Source organism: Mastigoproctus giganteus, chromosome 7 (assembly GCF_048544385.1).
Source record: "Mastigoproctus giganteus isolate SK-2022 chromosome 7, ASM4854438v1, whole genome shotgun sequence".
Classification (NCBI taxonomy): Eukaryota; Metazoa; Arthropoda; class Arachnida; order Uropygi; family Thelyphonidae; genus Mastigoproctus; species Mastigoproctus giganteus.
Window position 1 is genome coordinate 60,112,637 of NC_143581.1, and position 26,331 is coordinate 60,138,967.

Below are 26,331 nucleotides of genomic sequence, written 5' to 3' on the forward strand. Positions count from 1 at the left end.
CAACCCATTCGAGGCCTTATACACCTCAATCGGATCATCTCATAGGTGCCTACTCTCCAGGCACTTCAATTTGCAGAACTTAAACCTTTCTTGATAAGAGCACCCCTTTGTTTCTGTCACCGATCTTGTTGCCCTACTTTGTACTCATTCTAGCAACTCTACATCCTTCCTAAAATGAGGCCTCAGACCTTTACACAGTACTCTAGGTGTGACTTGACCATTGTCTTGTACAGTGGGATAATCACCTCCCTGTCCCTGCTAGCAAAATTCCTATATATCATTGACAAGACTCCATGATCTGCTCTGGCAGCCTGTCTGCACTACTCAGCAAACTTCAAATTTGACTGCACAATTACCCCCAGGTCTTTTCCACTTCCCTGAGTGCAGTACCACACAGTTGGTATGTTTCTCTTATATTATTGCTACCCATATGCAGTACTTTGCATTTGTCAAGGTTAAACTTCAGTTGCCACTCTCAGCCCATTTGCCCAACTTGTCTAGATCCAGTTGGAGTAGTATACTGTCGTTAACAACCCTGCCAACCTTTTGTATCATCTGCAAACTTGGACATTAATTCTGATATAACTTCATCAATATCATTGATGAAGTTAGACTTAATCTCCTCCACTAATAACATTTGTCCATGAATTGCAGTGTTCATCGATTAGCAGTCTCTGTCGTCTCCCACTCAACCATCCCTTTATCCATTGTAGCAACTTACCCTTAATGCCATACCTCTCCAATTTGTACAGCAGTCTTCTATGTGCAACAGTATCAAAAGCTTTCCTGAAATCCAAGTGTATGATATCAAAATTATTTTTGACATTCAGTTCCTTTGTGACAAGTCATAGTGTCCAGTCAAATTGATTAGACAGGACCTCCATGTAACAAACCCATACTGTGTCTTAAATATTTACAGCAGTCTTGTCTAGATGATCCTGCAATGCTTCTTTAACCAGTGACTGCATTGTTTTCCCCGGAACACAAGTTAAACTAACAAATTTATAGTTACTTGTGTCACCTTTTTGAACCTCCTTTGTGAATTGATTATACATTTGCACACCTCCAGTCCATGGGGACCTCCCCTGAGTCCAAGGAAGCTCTCATAATAATGGCTAAGGGTTTGCTTACTTCCTTTGCTGTCTCCTTTAATATAACTGGATGGATCCTGTCCACCCCAGGTGCCTTCCTTATTTTTAACTTCAACAATTTCTCCTCCACTTTGCTCTCAGTTATTACAAAATCACTTAGCTCCCCGTTAAAGTTTGATAAACTTCTGGCATTCCCCTCATTAAATAACTCCTCGTGTAGATATAGATGCAAAATACTCATTCAGTTTATCAACTATCTGAGCGTGATCATCAATAGTCACCCCATGTATGTTAAGTGGTCCAGTCTGATTCATCCCTTTCCTTCTAGAGTTTACATAAGTAAAGAACCCCTTGCTGTTTTTCTTTGCCAAAGATTTCTAGTAATCTGCCTAACCTCCTCTGTGATTTGATTACAGACAAGCTTATATCTGCCATAGGCTTCTCTGTCACCTGATAATTTATATGCATCCCATACATTTTTCTTCTCTGCCACGAGCCTCATTAATTCATCTGACACCCATTTTAGGCCTGAACATTGCACAGTATTTCTTAGTTGGTATGAAAAGCTTAATAGCTCTATGATTAATTCCTTGAATGCTTCCCATTTAAGATATGCTGTTGCTAACATGATCAGTTGGACCCACTGTATAGAATTTAAAAACTGTTTGAGACCACTCTAGTCACCTTTACAAAAGCAGAAATCCTTCCCTTTACTCCTGATAATAGTTACATCTTTAAGTAAATTTTACATCGGTACACTGTGATCACTGCCACTAACTAGTTCCTTTATCTTCAGATTCTTAATGCATGAATTATTGCTGATGATAATCAAATCAAGAAAATTACTCCCTCTGGTTGCCTCTCAAACATGCTGCTGTAAAAAAACAGTCATCCAATAAATCCACAGAAGTCTTGCTACTGTGCGAGTAACCAACTGAAAATTCATAATCATAACAAAAATATCTACTTGATCACGTGGCTTAAGCATTATTGAAAACTAATTCTTTGATTTCATCTCACTATTTTTAGATGATATATGTTGTCTTTCTTGTTTGTATTTTAGATGTGTGAATCACACTTATCTTGCCCATCTCAGGCAGATGCCCATTATAAAGCAGTGTGCCGAGCTTTGGTAGCAGAAGCATTAGAACTTTCCATGTTTTTAGAAAAAATCTCCAATGGTTCAAAGGTAAATTGTCATATTTATTAAAACTGGATAGTAACTTTTGAATAGTGGTTCTCTGTTTATAAGCATTTTCAGTGTTTGATATTAGTAATTAAGTCTTGGGCCAACTACAGCCAGTGTAGTTGGCACAAGTGGCTTTCAACAATCCCTGCAAAAGATGTACTATACCTCACAAAATATATTAGTGTATTACTTCTGAGAGGTGATTTCAGCTATTGGAACTAATACACTGATATGTTTTGTGAGGTATAGTACATCTGTTGTTTTTATGATTTGGTATAAAAGATCTTAAAACCATTGAAGTAGTACAGTACCCAGATGAGGACACAGCATCTTGTGAAAGCATAGTATCAATGCATGCCTTCAAAAAAAGGTAGTAAGTGGCATGGGAATTGAGGGATTTAATGGTATGCACTCATATAATATAATTGTTTGGAAGGTGAGGAAAGGGTTTCCCATTTGAATAGCTTCTTTGGGCACAAAAATATCTTATCTGTACTCTGAGTAGATGTAAAAATATACGAGGCTTCTTTTTGTTAATTTTTTGAAGGTGTAGGCAAGGGATATTTGAAAAAGTTTCTGGCTTACTATATATTCCAGCATTATAAATCAATCTCCTCCTTTTCTACAGTCATATTTGCATCTTGTTTGGTGTATTACATTAAAAATCTACATTGAGACCCCCTGTTTACTTTTTAATTCAAATTATTTTTGCTTTCTTTTAAAAGTTTACATTCTGACAATTTTTTTTATTATATTGCACGATAAACTGTAAAGAAAGTGGTAACTGTGTATAGTACTCAGTTGTGTAGAAGGTTATGAAATCAAAATCTGCAAAATTAAGTGATGACATGACATTCATTATTGATGCTATATATGTACATGGTACCAAAGAGACTAGTTATTCTGTGTTATCCATATAATACTACACTGCAAATTGGTTTCTTTGTAAACAATGCCTCAATATGGATGCACTTTTACTATAAGAAATTGCCAGTCTCAGAATTTACTTTTTGAATTTTAAAAGTAAACTCGAAAACATAATTTCCTAACATTTTCTGTATATATATTTTTTTTCTTCTTTCTCTCTGATAAAGAAGGTGAACAAATTCTTTCTTTTGGTTTTAAGACATGAGAAACAATGTATATTTGTGTAAAAAATTTTAATTTAATGAATGAAGGAGTTGAAGGGCAATCTGGAACATGCAGATAACATCTTGGACATCTAAGATTTCTTTGTTTCACTGTATTGCATTATTTTAACTGCCCTTAATATATACTGGTATTAATTCATGTCTTTCTAACCCTGAATATATGTTTTAATTCAAAATTAGGATTTTATTCTTGACATAAATAATCAACCTTAAAATTTTAAGTGTTTTTCAGTGTTTCAAAGGATGACTAATAGCCAGAGTACAGTATATTGTATTTATTATTTGAAAATAAAATAAACACGATTACATAAACACATTGAATTGTGTTGCATCATACTTTAGATTTAATTTAACTATAGTTAAATTAAGCAACCATATGTTTGGTGGTTTTGTCTCCTTCTATGATAAAAAAAAAATAATAATAAATTTAACATTAAAAATTTAGTTTCCAGTGTGAAGACACTACGTGCAGAACACTTGAAAAAGTTTCAGGGAAATTCTGAGTAACTTGTCTGGTGATCGAATGGCCTGATGTTCTATCAATGCCTGAGCATCTGATGGGGAGAATGTTGTGGGTGTCAGCTTTGGTTGCTCCTAGTTGACTAATACACACATGAACAGAACATTGTTGATTGACAGTATTGGTCATTACTGCATGTAAATTCTAACTGGGACTGTGGGTAGGTCGGAAAAACTTATGGGATGGTTTTGTAATGTCAAATAGGTTGACCCATGCAGGAGGGACGGTTACTCTATTAATATTCTTATTGATAGTTTGCTATAATCTTTCTTGTATGTGGAAGGCTTTCATGAAATTGTGCTATTTCTAGTGATGGGTTATATTTAAAATCTTGCAATCATTGGTCCTTAATTTGTTCTCATTGATAGAGTGGACTCTATCAATGAGGGAGCAATATCAGTTTAAACTGTATTCTCTCTCTGGTGCCTGTGTTCAGCTATAACCCTTTGGGGAGGGGGATCAGAAGAACAAAGGATTTTTTTTTTGTCAGGTTTTTTCTCCCAGTATATGCTTGACTTTTGCATTATGCCTCCTGGCAATCCTATAAACTGTCTGAGGCGTTGTATCATATAGTTTATATGATACAACATATATTCCGAACTAGATAGCTTAAGGTTTAATATAAAACTAGATAGTGAAACACATAGCACTGTATTAGACATCTGTTAGCTTAGTATAGTATCAATTAATCAGTAAAATTTATTAATCTTATTAAATTTCATTGTTAATTAAATTGTACTTAAATGGAATCGTGATCCAGACTAGAGCTGCAATGCAACACTCGCAGATTAGCCAGAGTGCTGTGGCTCGAGGGAGAACTGAAGGGGGTGATTCTTCAACACATCAGTCAAAAAATATATGTGAAATGTTTGCTGACCTGTCTAGAACAGGACATGACCTGGCCAAGGAGGATGTCTTTGTTTGTGCTTGGTGCAGAGACTGTGAGGAAATTAGGTGCCAGCTTGGTGTTCTGATGGGCATCTATGAGAATTTGAGGTGTCGGGTAGACGCGCACGAGGAAATTAATGAGGGGCCCATCAAGCTCTCAGCTGCCCAATTCAATGCCAGAGCTCACTTCTGTGCATCAGGCAACATAGCGGCAATCTCCAAGGCAGAATGCGCTGGTCCCACAGGAACTAGTTATTGTTGGTGACTGTATTTTCGGGAAGACGGAATATATTATGCAAAAAGGATAGGTGGAACAGGAGCAGGATATGTCTGCCAGGGGCAAAAGTTTATGATGTTGTAGAGCAGATATCATCTTTTAAAGGCACAAAAGGTGATATTGTTGTACCCGTTGGCACTAACGACCTTAAGAGTAAGAGATCTGCAGATTTAATTAACAAGTACAGGTCAGCGTTGGAAAAAGTCACAAGCTAGGGTTGAATTTGAAAGCGTCTGCAATTCTGCCCAGACACAATAGGAGGGAGGAAGTATATGATAAGAGACTTGTCAATCAATTCGGCCATGGAGAGATTGTGCAAGGCTCGTGGGGTAGAATTTTTTTCAGCATGATCTGTGCTTGCTAACAGGGGAGACTGCTTCTACAGGGATGGGATACACTTAAAATAGAAAGGGTGCAGGAATATTTGCTGATGCTATTAAGGCAGCGTTAGGTGGGTCGAAAAACTGATAGCTTGGGGGGGGATTCGCTGACTAAAAGATTAACAGTAACTGCAGGCAGAGGCAAAAGCAATTCTTGCACTGCTTCTATTGTAATGAGCAGCAGCCTAGAGAACAAGTTGTTGGGGATTTCAAAAACTGCTGGTAGTCATCATGGAACAAGTAAATACATGGGTTGTGTTAAGAATAAGAACAGGTTCATGTATACTTGCATGTGCAGCAATGCTAGAAGTAACATCAATAAATTTGATGAATTTGAAGTGCTGATCAAGACAGCAAAGGCAGATATTGCTGGGATATCAGAGACATGGTGTCACACAGATATAAGCAGGGCAGAATTGGAATTTGGGGAGTACAATATATACAGACAGGGGAGGAGGAGTTATGCTGTTAGTTAAGAAACACATAAAATCTAAAGAAGTGCATCCAGTTGACATGGGTGGTCAGTGCAATGTTGAGTCAGTTTGGTGTGACATAAACATTGGGAAAGGGAAAATGAGAGCAGGAGTGCGTTATAGGCCTAATCACTCTGAGTACAACGAACAGTTGTGCAGAGAAATGGAGTAAGCCAGTAAATCAGAATGTTTTGTAATGGGGCATTTTAACTTTCTGGATATTGAATGGAACTTGTGGGTTGGTCACTTGTACACTAGCAAGACTTTTGTGGATTTATTGGAGAATTGTTTTCTACTGCAACATGTTCGAGAGGCAACCAGAGGGGGTAACACTCTTGACTTGATTATGACCAGTGATGACTCGTGCATTAGGAATTTGCAGATAAAGTGACAGTGATTACAGTCTATTGATGTGGGATTTGCTTAAAGATGTAACTACCATCAAGGGTAAAGGGAAGGGTTTTTGTTTTCGTAAAGGTGACTACAGTGATCGCAGGCAGTTTTTAAATTCTATACAGTGGGAACAACTGACGATGTTCAAAACAGTGAATTCTAAATGGGAAGCCTTCAAGGAATTAATCTTGGAGCCTACTAGGCTTTCGATACCAACTAAGAAATCTTGCTATCCATTTAGGCCTAAATTTTGAAATACTGTTCAAGATTTAGGCCTAAATGGATATCAGATGAACTAATAAGGCTCATGGCAGAGAAAAAAATGCGCGGAATGCATATAAGTTAGCAGGTTACACAGAAGCCTATGGCAGATATAAGCTAGTCTGTAATCAAGTTACAAAGGAGGTTAGGCAAGCGAAAGCTGATTACGAGAAATCCTTTGCAAAGGATGCAAAGAAAAATAAGACTTCTTTACTTATGTAAACTCAAGAAGGAAGGGGGTGAATCAGATTGGTCCACTTGATGTTGGTGGTTCAACTGTTGATGATCCTGCTCAGATAGCTGACAAGCTGAATGAGTATTTTGCATCTACATTCACACATGAGGAATTCTGTACGGAAGGTGAGGACAGAGATTTACTGAAATCTAACAGGGAGCCATATGATTTTTAATAATGGAGAGCAAAATTGAGCAAAAAACAGAATCTGGTAGCCAGTTCATTCCAATGATCTACAACATACCCCCAAAAGTAAACTTCACAACATTCAACTTTCTGCTGCTCCCCAACATTGTGTATTTGTTCCCCCTGGTTCTTCTCTATTCTACCAATGAAAATATACCTCCTTCGTTCACTTATTGATTGCCTGAAAAGGCAAGAGCTTATATACACCTCTATCAGGTCCCCCTTTAGATGTCTAGTTGCAAAGTTTTTCCGTCTGCACCCTCTATCCATTTATATTGAAGGAGGCATCGAGGGAAGTTAGCAAACCCTTAGCCATAATTATGAGAGCATCCTTAGATTCAGGGGAGGTCCCATGTATTGTAGATGTGCAAATGTATCCGCAATTCACAAAGGGAGTTCAAAGGATGACGGAAATAATTATAGACCTGTTAGTTTAACTTCTGTTCCAGGGAAAATAATGGAGTCACTGGTTAAAGAAGTGATGCAGGATCACCTAGACAAGACTTTAGTAATTGTTCAGATACAGCATGGGTTTGTTAATGGGAAGGCTTGTCTGACCAGTTTGGTTGGATAATATGATGCAGTCACAAAGGAACTGGATTTTGAAATACAAGTATATGATACAAAAAATAATTTTTGTATCATATACTTGGATTTCAGGAAAGCTTTTGATACTGTTGCTCATGGAAGACTGCTGTCCAAATTGGAGTGGTATGGTATTAAGGGCAAGTTGTTGCAATGGATAAAGGGATGGTTGAGTGGGAGATGTCAGAGAGTGGTAATAAATGGGCACTGCTCGACATGGACTGATGTTATTAGTGGAGTCCCTCAGGGTTCCCGTGCTCGTCCTATTGTTGTTTTTGTATTTATTGATGAAGGTATGTCAGGCTTAATGTCCAAGTTTACAGATGATACAAAGGTTGGCAGGGTTGTTAATGATAGTAAATACAGTTACTGCAACAGGATTCAACTCCGGGGGCTCACATCTGGTGAGTATGGGCTTGGCAAACCCAGGGTCCTGAGCTGGATATCATCATTCTTTTCTTTCTTGGTGATTCCTTTCTACTTCTCTCTGTCTCTCTCTCAGGGTAACTCGGGGAATTTTTTTTTTTTTTGGCTGGTGCAGCATAAGCCTCAGGCTTCCTTGTACCATGTGGCTAATAATAATAATAATAATAAATTTAGAAAAATTAGGTAGATGGGCTGAAACTGAAAACTGGTAACTGAAACGTTAAACCTTGACAAATGTAAAGTACTGCATATGGGTAGCAGTAACCCAAGAGAAACTTAACTTACCAACTGTGTGGTACTGCACTCAGGGAGGTGGAGAATGAAAAGGACCTGGGGGTAATTGTGCAGTCGGATGTGAAGTTCTCTGAGCAGTGCAGACTCAGACTGGCTGCCAGAGCAGGTCATGGAGTTTTGTCAGTGATATATAGGAATTTTGCTAGCAGAGAGAAGGAGGTGATTATACCTTTTGTATAAGGCAATGGTCAGGCCACACCTTGAGTAATGCATACAGGTCTGGAGGCCTCATTTTAGGAAGTATGTGCAGTTGCCATAGGGGCCTCTGTAGCCAGGTGGGCAGGAGCAGCAGTGCGTAGCACACACTTCTTGATTAGACCAGGGTTCGAGCCCGTGACCACCAAATACGGAGGATGCGGACAGGTCAGGGAATGACCACTGCATATCCCCGGAGCAATATGGCCTTAGTTGCTAATGCTCCTTAAAAAAAAAAAAAAAAAAAAAAAAAAAGAGCAGTTGCCGTAACGAGAACAGAGAAGGGTAACAAGATTGATGAAAGGAACAAAGAGGTTCTCTTACCAGGAGAGGCTTAAATTCTGTCAGTTGCAAGTGCCCAGTCTCAGGATGCTGCGAGGTGATCTGATTGAGGTGTACAAGGTCTTGAATGGTTTTAGCAGGCTCAGTGCTGATGGGATACTTCTGCTTGCTCAGATTAAGAACTTGAGGAGGGGGCATAGATTCAAATTGAGGAAAGACAGTTATAGAATAGATATGCAGAAGTTTGCCTTTAGCCAGCTGGTAGTTGATTGCTGGAACAGACTTTCATCTGTTGTGGAAGTTGATAGCTTAAATAAATTTAAAGCTGAACTAGACAAACACTTCAAGTGACCAGATGGATGAAATGGAAAGATTATTTTTAATTTTTTATTTATTTTTTTTTTTTTGACCGATACTCTGTGCTTGCATCATATGCGTCAACTAATGATGGGATACTGCGGGATCCACATTCATACTCGGTTTCTATTCTGTATTTTATACTTTTTTTCTTGCATTTTCTGTTAGGTTTTAATTCCCCCCCCTCCACCCACACACACACATCCATCATCTTCTATATGACACCATGGGGGGGGGGGATGCAATGGTGTGTAGTGACATTTAACTTAATGGAATTAAATTTATTAAATCAGGTAATTAAATTAGTTAAAATTAATATATAATGTATAACTTATTGAGCCATTGCAACTCTCATATTTATTAATTAAATAAGGTGATTACATCGCATTTTAGGACAAAAGCCTCAAATTGTGTAGTGAGTTAACCTGCTTACAAGTTAGTGCAGATGCATCAGATCTGCTCGTAGCTAACTACTGAATAGTTATAAGATTGGCATTGTTATGTATATCTCATATTGGGAATACCTCCACAACGAGTTTCCATGATATTGTACTACCTCGAATAAGTAACTCTTCGCCATAGGAGAAGACTATTGTTAGTTATTCTCAGCAGATGTCACCACCCAGACGGCACTGTTTTGGAGCTGATTGGCTCCCCTTCGGTGGGTGGGTGGGCAGGCTGGTGTTGCAATGATGGCAAGGCAGTTGCGAAGAATGCCACCAGTGTGCCTGCCCACCCACTGAAGAGGAGCCAATCAGCTCCAAAACAGTGCCATCTGGGTGGTGGCATCTGCTGAGAATAATAACAATAGTCTTTTCCTATGGCAAAGAGTTACTTATTCGAGGTAGTGCAATATCACGGAAACCCGTTGTGGAGGTATTCACAATATGAGATATACATAATGATGCAAACCTTATAACTGTTTAATAGTTAGCTGCGAGCAGATCTAATGCATTTGCACCAACTTGTAAGGATATATTAAATAAGGTAATTAAAGAGTTAACATTAGCACAGGCATATGATGCAAGAAAGCAAGCTTATGCAGCATCAGCCAAAAAAAAAAAAAAAAAAAAAAAAAACCTTCCCATTTCACCCCTCCATTCGTTCCAAATACCTGTCAAACTCAGCCCTAAATTTATTTAAGCTATCAACTTCCGCAACAAAGGATGGAAGTCTGTTCCACCAACCAACTACCCACTGGCTAAAGGCAAACTCCACACATCTATCCTACAACTGTCTTTCCTCAATTTGAATTTATGCCCTCTCAGGTGATTATTTTGAGCAAGAGGAAGAATCCCGTCAGCATTGAGCATGCTAAAACCATTCAAGTGCTTATACACCTCAATCAGATCACGTTGCAGGTGCCTAGTCTCCAGACACTGTAATTTGCAAAACTTAAGCCTTTCTTCGTAAGAGCAACCCTTTCTTCCATTCACTAATCTTGTTGCCCTTCTCTGTACTTGTTCCAACAGCTCTATATAATTCTTCTTCAAATGAGGCCTCCAGACCTGTATACAGTACTCAAGGTGTGGCCTGACCATTGCCTTATACAAGGGAATAATCACTTCCCCTTGTAAAAATACAGAAAAATTCCTGTATATCTTTGACAAGACACCATGAGCTACTCTTGCAGACCATCTACACTGCTCAAAAAACTTCATATCTGCCTGCACAATTACCCCAGGTCCTTTTCATTCTCTATCACTGTCAGTGTAGTACCACAGAGTTGATATGTTACTCTGAGGTTACTGCTTCCCATATGTAGTATTTTACATTTGTCAATCTTAAACTTCATTTGCCACCTCTCAGCCCATCTGCTCAACTTTTCTAGATCCTATTGTCCTTAACAACCCTGCCAACCTTCGTATCATCTGCAAACTTGGACATTAAGCTTGATATACCATTATCAATATCATTTATAAGTACAGAAAACAACAATGGACCCAACCAGTGTCCATTGATTACCACTCTGTCTTTTCCCACTCAACCATCCCTTTATCTATAGAAGCAATTTGCCTCCAATGCCACACAGTCTTCCATGTGCAACGGTATCAAAAGCCTTCCTAAGATCCAAATATATGATATCAAAGTTATTCCCTGCATCCAGTTCCTTTGTGACCACATCATAGTGTCCAATCAAATTGGTCAGGCAAGAATTTCCCTTAACAAAACCATGCTGTGTCTGAGCTATAACTGAAGTCTTGTCTAGATGATTCTGCAGTGCTTCTTTAACCAGTGCTTCCATTAATTTTCCTGGAACAGTTGCTGGTTAATTGATTTCTCCATTACTTTAAACTGGTAATTGCAATGGGACGATAATTGGATGGGAGGAATTTGTCACCCTTTTTTAGGAACTGGCTGGATATGAGCAAATTTCCAAGCAGAAGGAAAAACACCTTTGGAATAAGAAAGAAAAGGTGGCAAAAAACAGGAGCAAGTTCAGGAGCACAGGTGTTGAGAACAAGTGTAGAAATACCATCAAGGCCTGGGGCTTTCTTAGCAGCAAGATTCGTCAAAATCCTTCTGACTTGCTTTTGACGGAAGACCACAGGAAGCATTGAATGGAGCATGTTGTGAATGGTGGGAGCTATTTTACCAAGGTCATTAATACATGAGTTGGAAGGAAAATGGAATACTAGCAGATCAGCTTTGTCCTTGGCTGAAGTGACAATAGAACTATCTGGTTTTGACAAAGGTAGCAGCAGACATGGGCAAAAATTGCAGCCAATAGCTTTGGCAAGAGATCAGAATGCTCGGCTACCATTAGGTCATGAAGCAAGTTTTCTACTCTTAGTCTGTTCAAAATATAGTTTGGACTGATTAATAACTGCTTTACAATTGTTTGGTATAGGCAGAAAATGAAACTGAAGAATTGGAAACAAACCAATTATGATATGCAACATTCTTCTCTTGAACAGCCTTAGCACATTTATTGGAAAAACCAAGGTTTAGATAAAGGACGAGATTTTAAAGTGGAGTGTGGAATAAAGGATTTCATTCCTACAAGAATAATATCACTAACATGATCTGAGCAAACGTTGATATCAGAAGTTTAGAAACAGTAATCCGACCAAGGAAAAGAAGAAAAGAAATCTCGCAGGTCATCCCATTATTGCATTCTTGTAATGCCAAACAATACGAGGTTGGGAATAGCCATGGGATAAAGGCTCCATTGGAGAAGAGACAATCACCAAGCTGTGATCTGAGGTGCCTAAAGGACCACTCGTTTCAACCGTACACTTAGAAAGGTGGTTTGTGAGAAAAAGATCAACTGTGTTGGCTGTATGGTTAGGATTGTCCAGTATTCTGGTAGGTAAATGAACAATCTGTGAGAGGTCATAAGTAATTGCAAAAGTCACAGCATCTCAACCAGTTGGGTCTGTGTGACTAGAAAACGGAAGTCAGCTGGAGTTGTGAACATTAAAATCACCAAGGAAAATTACCTCACTGTTAGGAAAGTTGGACTGAAGAAAGTCAAGTTGCAAAAGGAGGAAGTCAAAGAGTTCCAAGTGATTAGTGGAGTTGGGAGAATGGTAGAGACAACAGATGAATTTGACAGAATGAGGTAGAGAGATTTTAAGCCAGAGAAGATCGAAAAGAGGAGATTCCAAATTACTAAGTTTTACTAAGATTTTCCAAATCTCTGACAGGCAATATCAGAACGGACATATGCACAAGTAAAATGCTATTATACAAAAAATATGCTATGCTATTTATACAACAAATATATCTTGATGTAATTCTTCCAACTCAATATAAAGTATAAATACAGTTAAAATAAGGGCTTAATATTTATGTCACTTATTAAAGATTTTAATGATATATTCTTTCTTTCTTACTCATATGTCCATTCATTCTTACTAGCATTCTTTTCACTTATTCTGTTTCATTCTCACTGCATTGCTACCTCAGGCTCCACAACTTACTATTATTTTACAGTTAGGGTGCAATGGGTGTGTTGATGTTAGTAGTTAACATAATGTGTTAGTGTTATTCTCTATTCATCTATACCAAACTAATGTGTATTTCATGTTCAGTCTCATTCATACCTTCATTCACTCTCTTTTACCAAAATTACTTTCATTCTCTCTTGCTCAGCTGCTAGGTCACTCTCTCTTTTACCATAACTTCACATTTTCAGCCTTTTACCAAAATTTCAATTTCACATAACCACATTCATTCAGTGCCCAGTATGTTCACTCACTCTCTTACATTTCTTTCAATTCATTCATCCTTCCATTCTGCACTGAATCCCCTTGCTACTAGCTTGCTAATGTCTTTCAGCTAAGTTGCTGCCCTGGCTGCCTGTACATCTCTCTCTCTCCCATTTATGTTTTTTAAAAGGTATGGGGAAACCCCAGTTAATCTTGTTTAGTCAAAACCTGGTGTCTGTCAGGGTGCTGGATACAGCCACCCTGTTAGTTTTTGAATGCCATCATCTGGGCATGGAGATGGACATATGTGGGCATACCCACAGAAATTCTGGGGGATAGCCCTTGACACAGTATAAGCCTCTTTTGGGTATTTCCTAGCCAAGTAGGAGAGCACCTGCAGTGCCAGTGTGCTCACAGTGCAAAATGCTCTGGTGATAGAGAGAAGTATTGTTCTCTGAATTGTCTCTAATTTGTTTCTGACTATGGCTGTGCTTGTAAACCGTGCACCAGCTCTGTAGGTGGTGACAGGCAAGAACACTGCTCGATATATATGACTTCTTTTGAGCCCCCAATCAGCCGAACTGATCCTGGCAATCATGTCTGTGTAGTTTCTCACTTTTTTTGCCAAATGAGGATAAAAAATTAATTTTGAGTCAAAAACAACCCCTAGGTATTTTAGTTCTGATACCATTTTTATGAATTTTCCATTAATTTTAATTTGAGGGAAATCTCCTTAGATTTCCTTTCAAAAGTATGGATTTAGTTTTTTTCAGGAGCAAGTGCATTTGTGCCCACTTCTGCAGTTGCATGAGGGTGGCATTTGATCTTTGCTCTACAACCACCCTTGTGTTTCCTTTTTACAAGGAAAATCAAATTGTCCACAAAGGCTAGGCTTTCCACTGGGCCCAGATCCAAGGCCAGAAATTCATCTGGAACAATTGTCCAGAAGAAGGAACCAAGGATTGAGCCGTGTGGGCAACCTTTGTTCACAGGGTGTGTCAATTACAGTATGCAAACTGAGACACTTCTGCCTTAAAAGTAGCTGTAAATGTCCCACAAATAAATAAATGTCCCACAAAACCTCTATAAGGTTTTGTGGGACATTTGTCTGGTGGAGTCTCTTAAGGACACTGTGCCACCAGAGTGAATCAAATGCCCCAGCAAAATCTATAGAAATTGCCAACATGTACTTTTCCTCTGTATTTTTTTTTTTTTTTTTACTGTTGTCAGTATGTGGTGCAGAGCATCCTCCGTAGAGTTGCCCTGCTTAAAATCATACTGATTATTTGAAAGCCTGCTTCTCTATAATACACAAATATCCTATTGTAAAATTAGTCTTTCATATATTTTCCCTAGTATCGGAAGCAGAGCAATTGGTTTGCATGTTTTGTTGTTAGTGCATCGTATCTACATGTTTTGGATCAGTTGGAAGTTTCTCTGGGTCCTTCAGGATTAATCTTAGTACTGCCTTTTTCCAGATTTTAGGAAATGTTCCCTCTGTCATGCAATGATTGTATAAAGGTGCTTACACATAGAACATGGGTAGCCGCTTACCGGAAACCAGCAGTGACATAAAGCGGAAGCTTCTCACTGGCTATGAACACATAGAAAGCACTTGACCAGTGCAAAACTTTACTCCATATACCGAGAAGCTGCACTGGTCAACTGCTTTCTATGTGTTAATTACTAGTGAGAAGTTTCCACTTTTATGTTGCTGCTGGTTTCCAGTAAGCGGCTATCTGCACTCTATGTATAAGCACCCTAAATTTATCTGGTGCTATTTCAGCTAATTTTTTGATGGTTTCAACCTCTAGGAGGTTAAAACCAAGGCATTTTTGATTAGAGCTATTATTATTCTTGTGTTGTAAAAGGAGGCTCTATGTTGCTGTTTTTCATATACAGTGTTTTCTTTTATGTCAATCTGAGTAGGAGAATAATCCCCAGCATCAGTCTGGATAATAGTGATTAAAATATTGTTCACAGATCCTGCTCAATACAGGGTTGGGCAGGATCTGTGAACAATATTTTTAACCGTATGGTTTAACTGTAGTTTCTATTACATCTCCTCTTAGCAACTCATTGGTCATTATTCTGTAGACAACTCCCGAAGGGTCAGTGTATCCAGAAGTTCCCACCAAGCACCACCAGGATTCTTTTTTCTTTTCACTAATGATGGAAGTATATTGGTTCTTGAGAGATTCTGTAAGAATCTCTCAATACATCAACCTCATTTTGTGGTCAAGATGTTCTGGCTCTTTGAAAATGTCTTCTCGCCTGATGTAACCTTCTCCTGACTGTAGTCAGTTCAGGGAACTACCTGCTTCCTCTGTTTTTTTGTCTTTTGGAAAGACAGGTTTTATGTTTTTGTTAAGACATTTGTCATAATCGGTGCATGGTCGTCTGGAATACAATTGTTTGATCTAGACCAGTGGTCGCCAAACCTTTTTGGTCATGCACCCTTATTTCTTATTTTACTTCGACTAGTGCACACCCCTGGAATAAAAAATTAAATATGTAAGTTTAATATATATATTTTTTATTTATAAATCATTTACATGGAAGGCATTATATCTAAAATCACATAATTTTAAAAGATCACAAACAAAACAAAATTAAATTGAAGTTCAAGTACAAAATGCACATACTTGAATGTTCATGATCAATGACACGATCAAATAAAGTTGCGTAATCATACAAAGTCGTATATTGAAGTATTAAAAAAAAAAAAATTATTTATTTTTATTTTCAATTACGTTTTGAAAAACTAAAGGTTTCATAATTAATAAATATTGATTTATTGCGGATTATCTCAAAGAGCTAAAGACTTAGATGGGCAGGCCATGTGATACGAATGGAGAAAAACAGATGGCCAAGGAAAGTAATGGAAGGGCAACTGGTAGGAAGAAAAATGAGAAGAAGACCGAGAAGGAGGTGGTTGGTGGATGACATAGAGAATGACATACGACAGCTTAGGGTGAGACAATGGAGAACAATGGCCAGCAAAAGACAGCTGGAGAAAAATCATTCAGAAGGCCAAGGTTCTACAAGAACCGTAGCACCGTGGAGTAAGTAAGTATGCGGATCATCTCACACACTCACTTTGGAAACCACTGATCTAGACCATTCATTTTGCTGCTTAGCTGCTGTAAGTTCTGGGAAGATATTTCAATTTGCTTTCTTTGTTATCATTTGATATCCAACATGAATTGTTGGGCTGTTTGTAACTGTTTATTTAGTTTGAAAGTAATTGCTCTATGACCTGATGTGGTTCAGGCTGGCTGGACACACTAGTCTGTTATTTTATAAGCTGTTGAATTTGTTTAAAGAGTGACAATGTCACTCTCCCACATGTGCGGCTAAAAGTTGGCAGGTTATTTGGCTCTTTTTTTTTTATATGAAAACCCCAAACACGAGAGGTATTAGAACCTATAGTATTTAGTACCGTGCTTGGATTGGAGGTTGAGAAGACGATTAGACTTGAACTTCTGTAGACTGTAATTTTCAGGAAATACGTGTGAAGGAAGGTTGTTCCAGAACGGCAGTTGAATGAATAAACGAGGAAGATGAAAATTTGGTTCTGTGAGTTTGAAGTTGGACAGTAAATGGATGTTGGCTGGTGGCAGCACGTGTTCGGACTGTTTTGAAAGAGAGAGCGGAAATTATAGAAGCCAATTCAGAAGAACAGTGCCCATGGAAGTATCTGTTGAAAAAGCATGCAGCAGAAACGGTACGTCTATGAGACAGGGAGTCGAGAGACTCTGTTAGAGAGGAGTCATTAATTAACCTAACTGCCCTCTTCTGGATGGAATCTAGAAGCCTGAGAGAGAGGTTTTGGGGGCATCGTCCCAGATGTGGGAACAATATTCCATGGGAGGGCGGATTTGCGATTTGTACAGAGCGAACAACTGTTTGGCGCCTCCATAGCCAGGTGGGCAGAGCAGTAGTGCACAGCACATGCTTCTTGATTAGACCGGGGTTCGAGCCCGTATCCACCAGATACGGAGGATGTGGTAGATCAGGGAATGACCACCGCATATTCCCAGCCCGGATAAAGGGTGAGGGTTGGCATCAGGAAGGGCATCTGGCCATAAAAATTGCATGCCAAAACATTAAAAACGCTGACCCCATATAATAATGGGAAAAGACGAGGGGAAAAAAAAAAAAAAAAGTGAACAACTGTTTGGAAGAAAAGTAACACCAAGGGCAAAAGAGAAAACCAAGTTTTTTAGATGCAGAGGAAGCAATATTTGTAATGTGCTAGTGCTAAGAGACATTAGAAGTCAGGGTAATCCCCAAAAGAGATATATCAACTTGCTTAGAAATCAGAGTGTCATCAAAGGTAAGCATAGGAGCAGAAGAATCCTTTTTGCGAGATATAAGACAAGACTGAGTTTTAGAAAGGTTGAAATCAACTAAGTTGTCTCTTCCCCACTGGAGAATTACCTGGAGATCGGCATTTAAGGAATTGGTAGCAGATATTTAAGAAGTTGAAGCTAATTGAGCAGGGCAAGGTTTCTAAAAATGGAAAGTAGAATGCAATGTGCTATCATTGGCAAAACTATGGATAGGATTTCCAGTCAATGGAAGAAGATCGTTAATATACAAGAGGAAAAGAGTGGGGGATAGAACTGAACCTTGGGGGACACCAACATTATTGGAGAAGTTAGAAGACAGAGAGCCATCTACCATCACCCTCAGTGAGCGATCAGACAGAAAACTGGATAACCAATTACAAAAAACAGTTGGCAAACCATAAGATGGAAACTCGTTTAGAAGACCTTTATGCCAAACATGATCGAAAGCCTTTGAGATGTCAAGAGCAACTGCTTGTGTTTCACCAATCTTTTCCATTGAATTTGTCCATATATGGGTAACATAAGCCAAAATATCACCAGTGAATCGACACTGACGGAATTCATATAGGCAATCTTTGATCAGACGGAAGGTTTCTAGGCAGTTTAAGAGTTGGCGGTTAATTGATTTCTCCATTACTTTAGAAAGAGTAGAAATAATTGCAATGGGATGATAATTGGATGGTAGGAACTTGTCACCCTTTTTAAGAACTGGCTGAATATGAGCAAATTTCCAAGCTGAAGGAAAAACACCTTTGGAATAAGAAAGTGAAAAAAGGTGGCAAAGAACAGGAGTAAGTTCAGGAGCACAGGTTTGAGAACAAGTGGAGAAATACCATCAGGACCTGGAGCTTTCTTAGCATTGAGATTCGTCAAAATCTTTCTGACGTCCTTTGACGGAAGACCACAGAAGGCATTGAATGGAGCGTGTTGGGAATGGTTAGAGGTGCTTTACCAAGGTCATTAATACATGAGTTGGAAGAAAAATGGGATGCTAGCAGGTCCGCTTTATCCTTGGCTGAAGTGACAACAGAACCATCTGGTTTTGACAGAGGTGGGAGCAAAGATGGGTGAAAGTTGTGGCCAATAGCTTTGGCAAAAGACCAGAATGCTCGGCTACCATTAGGGCAAGAAGAAAGTTTACTACTCTTAGCCTGTTCAAAATCTAGTTTGGACTGATTAATGACTGCTTTACAATTGTTGCGAACTTTGGTGTAGGCAGAAAATGAAACTGAAGAATTGGAAACAAGCCAATTAACAATATGCAACGTTCTTATCTTGAACAACCTTAGCACATTTATTGGAAATCCAAAGTTTAGATAAAGGACGAGATTTTAAAATGGAATGTGGAATAAAGGATTCCATTCTTACAAGAATAATTTCACTGACATGATCTGAGCAAATGTTGGCATCAGAAGTTTTGAAACAGTTATTCGACCAAGGAAAAGGAGAAAATAAATCTCGCAGATCATCCCATTTTGCATTCTTGTAATGCCAAACAGTAAGAGTTTGGGAATAGTCATGAGATGAAGGCTCCATTGGAGAAGAGACCATCACTAAGTTGTGATCTGAGGTACCTAAAGCACCACTCACTTTGACCATGTACTTAGAAGGGTTATTTTTGAGAAAAAGTTCAAGTGTGTTGGCCGTATGGTTGGGATTGTCTGGTATTCCTGTAGGTAAATGAACAAACTGTGCAAGTTCATTAGAAATTGCAAAAGCCTTAGCATCTTGACCAGCTGTGGGTAGGTGTGACTAGAAAACAGAAGCCAGCTGGAGTTATGAACATTAAAATCACCAAGGAAAATTACCTCACTGTTAGGGAAGTTTGACTGGAGAAAGTCAAGTTGCAAAGAGAGCAAGTCAATGAGCTCCAAGTGATTAGTGGAGTTGGAAGAACAGTAGAGAAAACAGATGAATTTGACACAATGAGGTAGAGAGATTTTAAGCCAGAGAAGATCAAAAAGAGGAGATTCCAAATTACCAAGTTTCTGACAGAGAATATCGGAAAGTACCACCTTTTTGAGCCGAAAGGAATCATAAAGCGAATAATTTGGGCAACGGAGATGAGCAGTAGTTGATTCAACTGATAACTGAGATTCTGTCAGAAAAAGTACATGGGGTTTGGCAAACTGCAAGTGGAAATGGACATCGTTGAGATTAGAATTGGGACAACGCATATTTGTGAAATGAACTAGGAAGTGTTTGGAGATTTAGATCTTTTTGCAAATAAGCTTACTCTATTAGTTTGACAATTCATGGTGTATTTAATAGTAAGGAAATGTGGGGGGAGACATGCTGTATGAAGTAATGAAAATTTTGGATATGGTGTACACATGGTTAGAATATACCCAGATCCTTGACATAACGTGGCCACGACAATGCACTCTGCATACACACTACTCGGACTCCCTCCAATCACTATCTGGCAGAGTAGAGGTAGCAAGATTATACACTAGCTGATCCGGAAGCCTCATGAAGAGTTACCAATAAGTCCAGTGTACTAACTAGCGGCCGGTCTGCAAACACCGTTTTAGAGCTGTACCCTCTAAATGTAAGGAAGATTGGATCTCGCCATGATGTTCATCCTAACCTCAAAAGTCATCAGTCATACTGCACAATGGAAGAGATGGTGAAGCGTTGACCGGAACTTCACTCTGGAGACTAAACATGGGTTTCACCACTTCAAGCTTCCAATAAGCAAAGTGGTGGTATTGCACCGGTTGATGAGAGTCATCTACCACCTAGTATTGCCTGGTAACACAGAGGGGTGGCATACCACCACACTTCAACCCCTGCTTACGTTGGTTCATACCTGGGTTGTAACCCAGTGTGCTTGTGCATGAAGGTTATACCCAGCATTACTAACAGTCCCACCATTATGAAGGTGCAAGCAGAGGATTTGGCTGTAATAGACTGTCCAGACTTTGCTAAAATTGGGTCTACTTGACTTGAATGTCACCTGAATATCATTTCCATAAGCGTTTTAGACTCCCAGGTAGCAAGTACAGCTTGTCTGGCTTATCTTAGAGAATGTCTGTGACAACCTCAAGGACCGAATAATACTTGAAATGTGGAAATAACTATGTATTCAGTAAATATCTGGCTATTATGCCTGCTCTGTCTTCTGCATGGCTGCACCATAAGGTTGACTGGCAGTTGACATCAGCACACACAATAATGTTAGCATTAGGTAGAAAATCTGAATCAATGTACACTACTCTTCATGGAATAATGTTATTAGTGGGGTTCCCCGGGGTCCTGTGCTGGGTCCATTGTTGTTTTCAATATTTATCAGTGATACCAATGAAGGTATATCAGGCTTAATGTCTAAGTTTGCAGATGATACAAAGGTTGGCACGGTGGTTAATGACAGTTATCAGGGTGAGCTGTGCAACAAGATCTAAAAAAATTAGGGTTAATGGACTGAGAAATGGCAGTAGAAGTTTAACATTGACAAATGCAAGGTACTGCCCATTGATAGCAGTGACCATACAGTAACTTATCAACTGTGGGGTAATTGTGCAGTTAGACATAATTCTCTGATCAGTGTAGACATGCTGCCAGGATAGCTCATTGGTGTTTTGTCAGTGATATAAGAACCTTTGCTATCAGGGATAAAAAGATGATTATTGCTTTGTATAAGGCCATGGTTAAGCTGCTTCTTGAGTATTGTATTGCTCCACAGGGTTTTTCTGTCGTATTGTGTGCTTGCCATCAACGTACTCTTGGATCACTCGGCTCTCAGCAAGGCTACACGCTACCATGTGTATCCAGAAAACTTGGGTTTCAATATGACTGTCTAGCAGTTAGATTAGGACAAAAAAAATCCAGTGTTCTAAATTTACTCTGAGAAGTAAAGAGCAAATTGTAACATCTAGACGCATTGTGATTTTTTCACCCAATGGTACCTCGTAGATAAGGGGGGCCCCCGGAGTGACCGCAATTAATGATTCTTTAAATAAGCTTATTCAGTGAATAATGGTCAAGAGACAAAATAGTAAACAAACAAAACAAGGTTTATTAATATACTAAATTGTACAGCACAACATTAAAAAGAATATATGATTTTGTAGCTTATATGAGACAAGTTAGATACAGCCATACGGCAGGTTGAAACATCACTACTGTTGGTACACTTGGTGCCGACCGGGCTAGCCGAGTGGGTAAAGTACCTGCCTGGCAACCCAAAGGTCGCGGGTTCGAATCCCGCCTCGGGCTTGGATCAAAGTACTGCAAAAACCGTGGGAGGTGCAATATGGCCACAGAAGCCGATGCGCCAACAACTACCAAATCAAAAAAAAAAAAAAAAAAAAAAAAAATCAGGTACACTTGGACAACAGTGTTCTTCATGTTGGCTCTTGGCTCATCACTCTTACAAGTATAAAAATGATTGTTGATTGTCATAACATACTGCTGTTCTAAGGCTAGAACAGGAATATATGTTTACTCTATTGTATAATTAGTATTTTGACAACTAGATTGATAAGTCGCATTATCTATTAAACTGAGTACTAGGAAGTTGTTACAACCCTTGTTTGGGTATATTTATGAGGAAAGATGTTTGGTAATTGCTTTAAAATGTGTGTAGGTTCGAGTTTGGGGTAATTTTAAATAGTTTGTCTTTAATCAGCAATGGTTGACTTACCCGAAAAACTCCGCGCCGCTTCGGGAGCCCGTGTTTCTCTTCCCAAAAATCATTTTTGTTCTTAATGCACTAAATCCAAAGAAATCTTCTTAATCATTCACTGGTCTACCTCTCCTTAGTCTCACCCCCAAACCTTTTTTGTGTGTTCCGCTTTCCCCTTTTCAAAATATATATATCTCTGCATCCCCAATCTGAGCTTCCTATGACTTGTTCTGAATCTCACAAGTCAATAAGGGGGGGGGGGGGTTGAGAATAAACCTTAGGATCTGTCACCTATTGCAAATAGAGACTACTAAAAAATGAAATGTTATCTGGAGAAAGCAATACGATATTTGTACAGGGCAGTTTCCGTCGTTTTCCAGGGGGGTTGTCAGAAATAAATTGATACTGTACCATGCACGGAGTGTCGAAGTGACAGTTAATGTGTTTATCGGATTCTGATTACACGAGGAAACATGTCGCCTGTCCTGCCAATTTTCCAACTGATGCCCATAATCACCTTCTGCCCTCTTCGTTCTTGGGGATATAACGTGTTTGACACTTGCCCGCACAAAGGAGAACGGCCTGACGTCATTGACTGACTAAATGCCTAGGTGGGGTAATATTATAGCGGCTGCCTCCCCTGAGGCGATGTTGATTGCGTGGGCGAAACTGCTAAGCGAACGTAATTATCTCCAACGGAGCGACGAAGTCCTAAGTAAAGGCTGTGGCAAAAGTAAAGGGCGTCTTGAGGCACTGAATACCTCTTAAGGGCAAGGAAAAAAAACTAAAAATGAAAATGTTTTTCATAGTATACAAGTCTGGAGGTTTCACTTTTAGATGGACGTAAATCTGCTGGAACGGGTGTAGAGAGGGGCAACAAGATCAGTGAGGGAACAAAATGGCAATCTTGCCTAGAAAGGCTTTGATTTTGCAAATTTCCATGTCTAGAGACCAGGCACCTGTGGGGAGATCTGATTGAGGTGTTTAAAGCCTTGACTGGATTGAGTAAGGTGAATGTTAATGGTATATTCTTCCACTTGCTGGGGGCATAAATTCAAGTTGAGGAAGGATGGTTGCAGGATAGATGTGCTGAAGTTTGCTTTCAGCCAGCGGGTGTTTGATCGTTGTAACAGGCTTCCATCTGTTGTTATGGAAGTAGATGAGTTGAACAAATTCCAGAGAGAACTAGACAAATTCATGGAGGGTATCGATGGGTGAACTGTTTGGTGTTTTTTTTTTTTTTTTTTTTTGGCTGATGCTATATCAACTTGCTTTCTTGCATCATTTGATGCTACTACTACATACAAGTCATTTCTGATTGTTATACTGGATATATATAAATAGTTTTAATTAATTTATTTTTTTTAAATACGTAATTCACTTTCATTTTCACATTTTATTTTTTCAAATTTACTTCAGATTTGGCATGTTGTGAAGTGTATGAAATTTGAATATTACACATGTTGCTAACTCTGTATCCTGTCTGAATATTACCTTTTTGTGTTTTTTATTCAAAAATAATAATAAATATTTCAAAAATATGTAAATTTATTGTCACCCATTTAATCAGTAATTGACAATCGCACATTAGTGTGATTGTTAAGATCTGATGGGAGAGTTTTTTTTTTTTTTTTTTTTTTTTTTTTTATAAATAACTTGAACTAAGAAGTAATTCTAAACTTCATAGTAGTAGTCACTTTCGCCACACTAGCGTTACTATGGGTTAAGAGTAAAACAAACACAGCGATGCTGGGCCCGCTGTAATTGAGAAACAATAAAAATTTAAAAACCATACCAAATAATAATTTGTGTATATTTATGAAGGTGCAGAAAATCAGATGTTTATCTTCAACCAACAATTAATGCAGTCTCATTATTTTTGAGACGGCCCTCAAGGGGCTTCTATCACCACCACCACCACAAGATTGACTGGATAGTCTGCATTTACAATATTATGCTCTGATCATCTCTGCAGGCCATGCTAAAGAATGATATTGAGCTTCTTGTAAGGTTCAAAGACAGACCACAGAGATGCGGGTTGCAGAGTGAATGGGGGAACTAGGCATAATTTGAGTTGTGGGAGTGGGGAAGATATCTGATTGAGACATGATTCAGTGAGGGGGAGAAGTAGTAAAGTGAACTACTGTGGAATACTCACTGAAATTGAACATAAAAATATGGTTACATAAATATAAGCTGTTTGGGAAAACTAATAGTATGGATCTATTAGAAACTTTTTTATATTTTTCCAGCATTAACCACTGGAATACACTATGCCCTTGAATGGCTGAAGATTTACAGTATGAAATTTGAGCAGCTAGATCAGTACCTTCTGGAAGTAAGAAGAGTATGATAGGAGTTTATATCTTTTTTATGGACTTTTTTCTATTAATAATTCATTTCATTGTGAGTTAGTGAGTGCTGATATATCCAACAGGCAGAAAGTTATGAAACAGGGGATATGCACAAATTATCAAGGAACTTGGATACAGTTCTAAACCAGCCTTGAGCATTGATGAATTATTCTGGAAAAAGTTTCCCAACAGAATCTTTACCCATAAAGGAAAGAAGAGCTCACTAGGTTATAAGTCATCTAAGGATTAATTGACTTCTTCTTCTGGAAGACAATGCTGTTTGCAACTACAAAAACCCAAGAACTTTTAAAGACTTTAGCCTTCCATGGTTTTGAAGTCAAACAAGAATGTTAAGGCTGCCATCGTTTCTGCCCTATAGTAAATATTTACCTCATAAAGAACAACTTGGTAAAGAAAACATTTTGGATTGTTGACAATGTTCCAGGTCACCTAGACAAACCTGGATGAGATTAATTAATGATGGTAAGGGAGACATAGAATGATGAAGTCCATCCCAATATGAAATCAGTCGTAGAGCAAAAAAGAACTAGAATGTGACAGTTGCTAATTTCAAATATTCTGCCATAAAATCATATTGTTTAGCAAATGCAATAGATCACATTGTAGTTACCTGTGATGAAGTTGGTTCCTATTGTCTGAATGCCACTTGAAGGAAATTATGATCTGATTGTGTCACTGATTTCCCTGGAAATGTAGAGGAAACACTGGAAAAAGAAGGAAAGGATCATTGAGCTGGGTAAACTGGGAAGTATGAAATTAGAGCCCTGTGTTAAAGAACTGTAGATGGCATATGCTGAAAAGCTCCACACAAAACCTGAATCAGTTGAATGAATTCAATTCCTTAGAGGACAAGTAGTAGTCATGGTTAAAGATTCGTGCAGTTTGTAAAAAATCAGTTAGGTGCACAGCTGGTAAATGATATTTAAAAAAGTTAAGTTCATAATGTGCATATAAAGAGATAGTTAAACATTTCCCTTTTACAGATTTGAACTGATGTGTCAAGAAGTCTTACTGAATTGTTAACGTTGCATTCTTGAAAAGGTTGGGAACTACCCAACTTTATATGTAATAATATTGTCGTGCTTAAAAGAGCCATAGAAATTTTCTGGGTGAGTGGGCATGAAGAACAGTCACAGAGAGAAATAGTTGCAGAGTTTAATAACAGGCCCAGAAAAAAAAAATATATATATATCAGTTTTGCATTCGGTTACTGATAAACCTCATCCTGGTTATCCCAGCATGCCAGAAGAAATTCGAGAAATAGGCATGGGTTGAATATTCATGCAGGGCCTAGAAAATTAGTTAGGTACACAGCTGCTAAATGATATTCCAAAGAGTGTTCATAAAGTCTTTTGTGCACAGAAGTCCCACCCATATAAATTCCAATTCTTTTATCATCTTTCAGATGATCCAGGCACTTGGACACCAAATGTGCATGTGATTTTTAGACAAAATTAATAATACCAATTTTCTGAATTTTTCTGACAAGGCCAACTTTTATGTGAATTATGAGGTTAATAAACAAAACTGCTGTTATTGAGCAGAAGAAAATCCCCATTGGTCCAATGAAAATAAGTAACAAGGAGCAGAAAATGTGTGATTTGTTATGGTGTATCAAATTTAAATGTTGTTGGACC

At 38.5% G+C, this 26,331-nt stretch overlaps 1 protein-coding gene across 2 annotated transcripts in view; it reads left to right on the top strand.

Moving 5' to 3' along the window:
- Positions 1-26,331, top strand: part of LOC150082942 (protein spire homolog 1-like) — a 295,803-nt gene that overhangs the window by 170,513 nt on the left and 98,959 nt on the right. For both annotated transcript variants that reach the window (XM_090376924.1, XM_090376923.1), the window contains exon 4: positions 2,155-2,280. In XM_090376924.1, the coding sequence (XP_090233050.1) occupies positions 2,155-2,280 (126 nt within the window). The remainder of the gene's footprint in view (positions 1-2,154; positions 2,281-26,331) is intronic.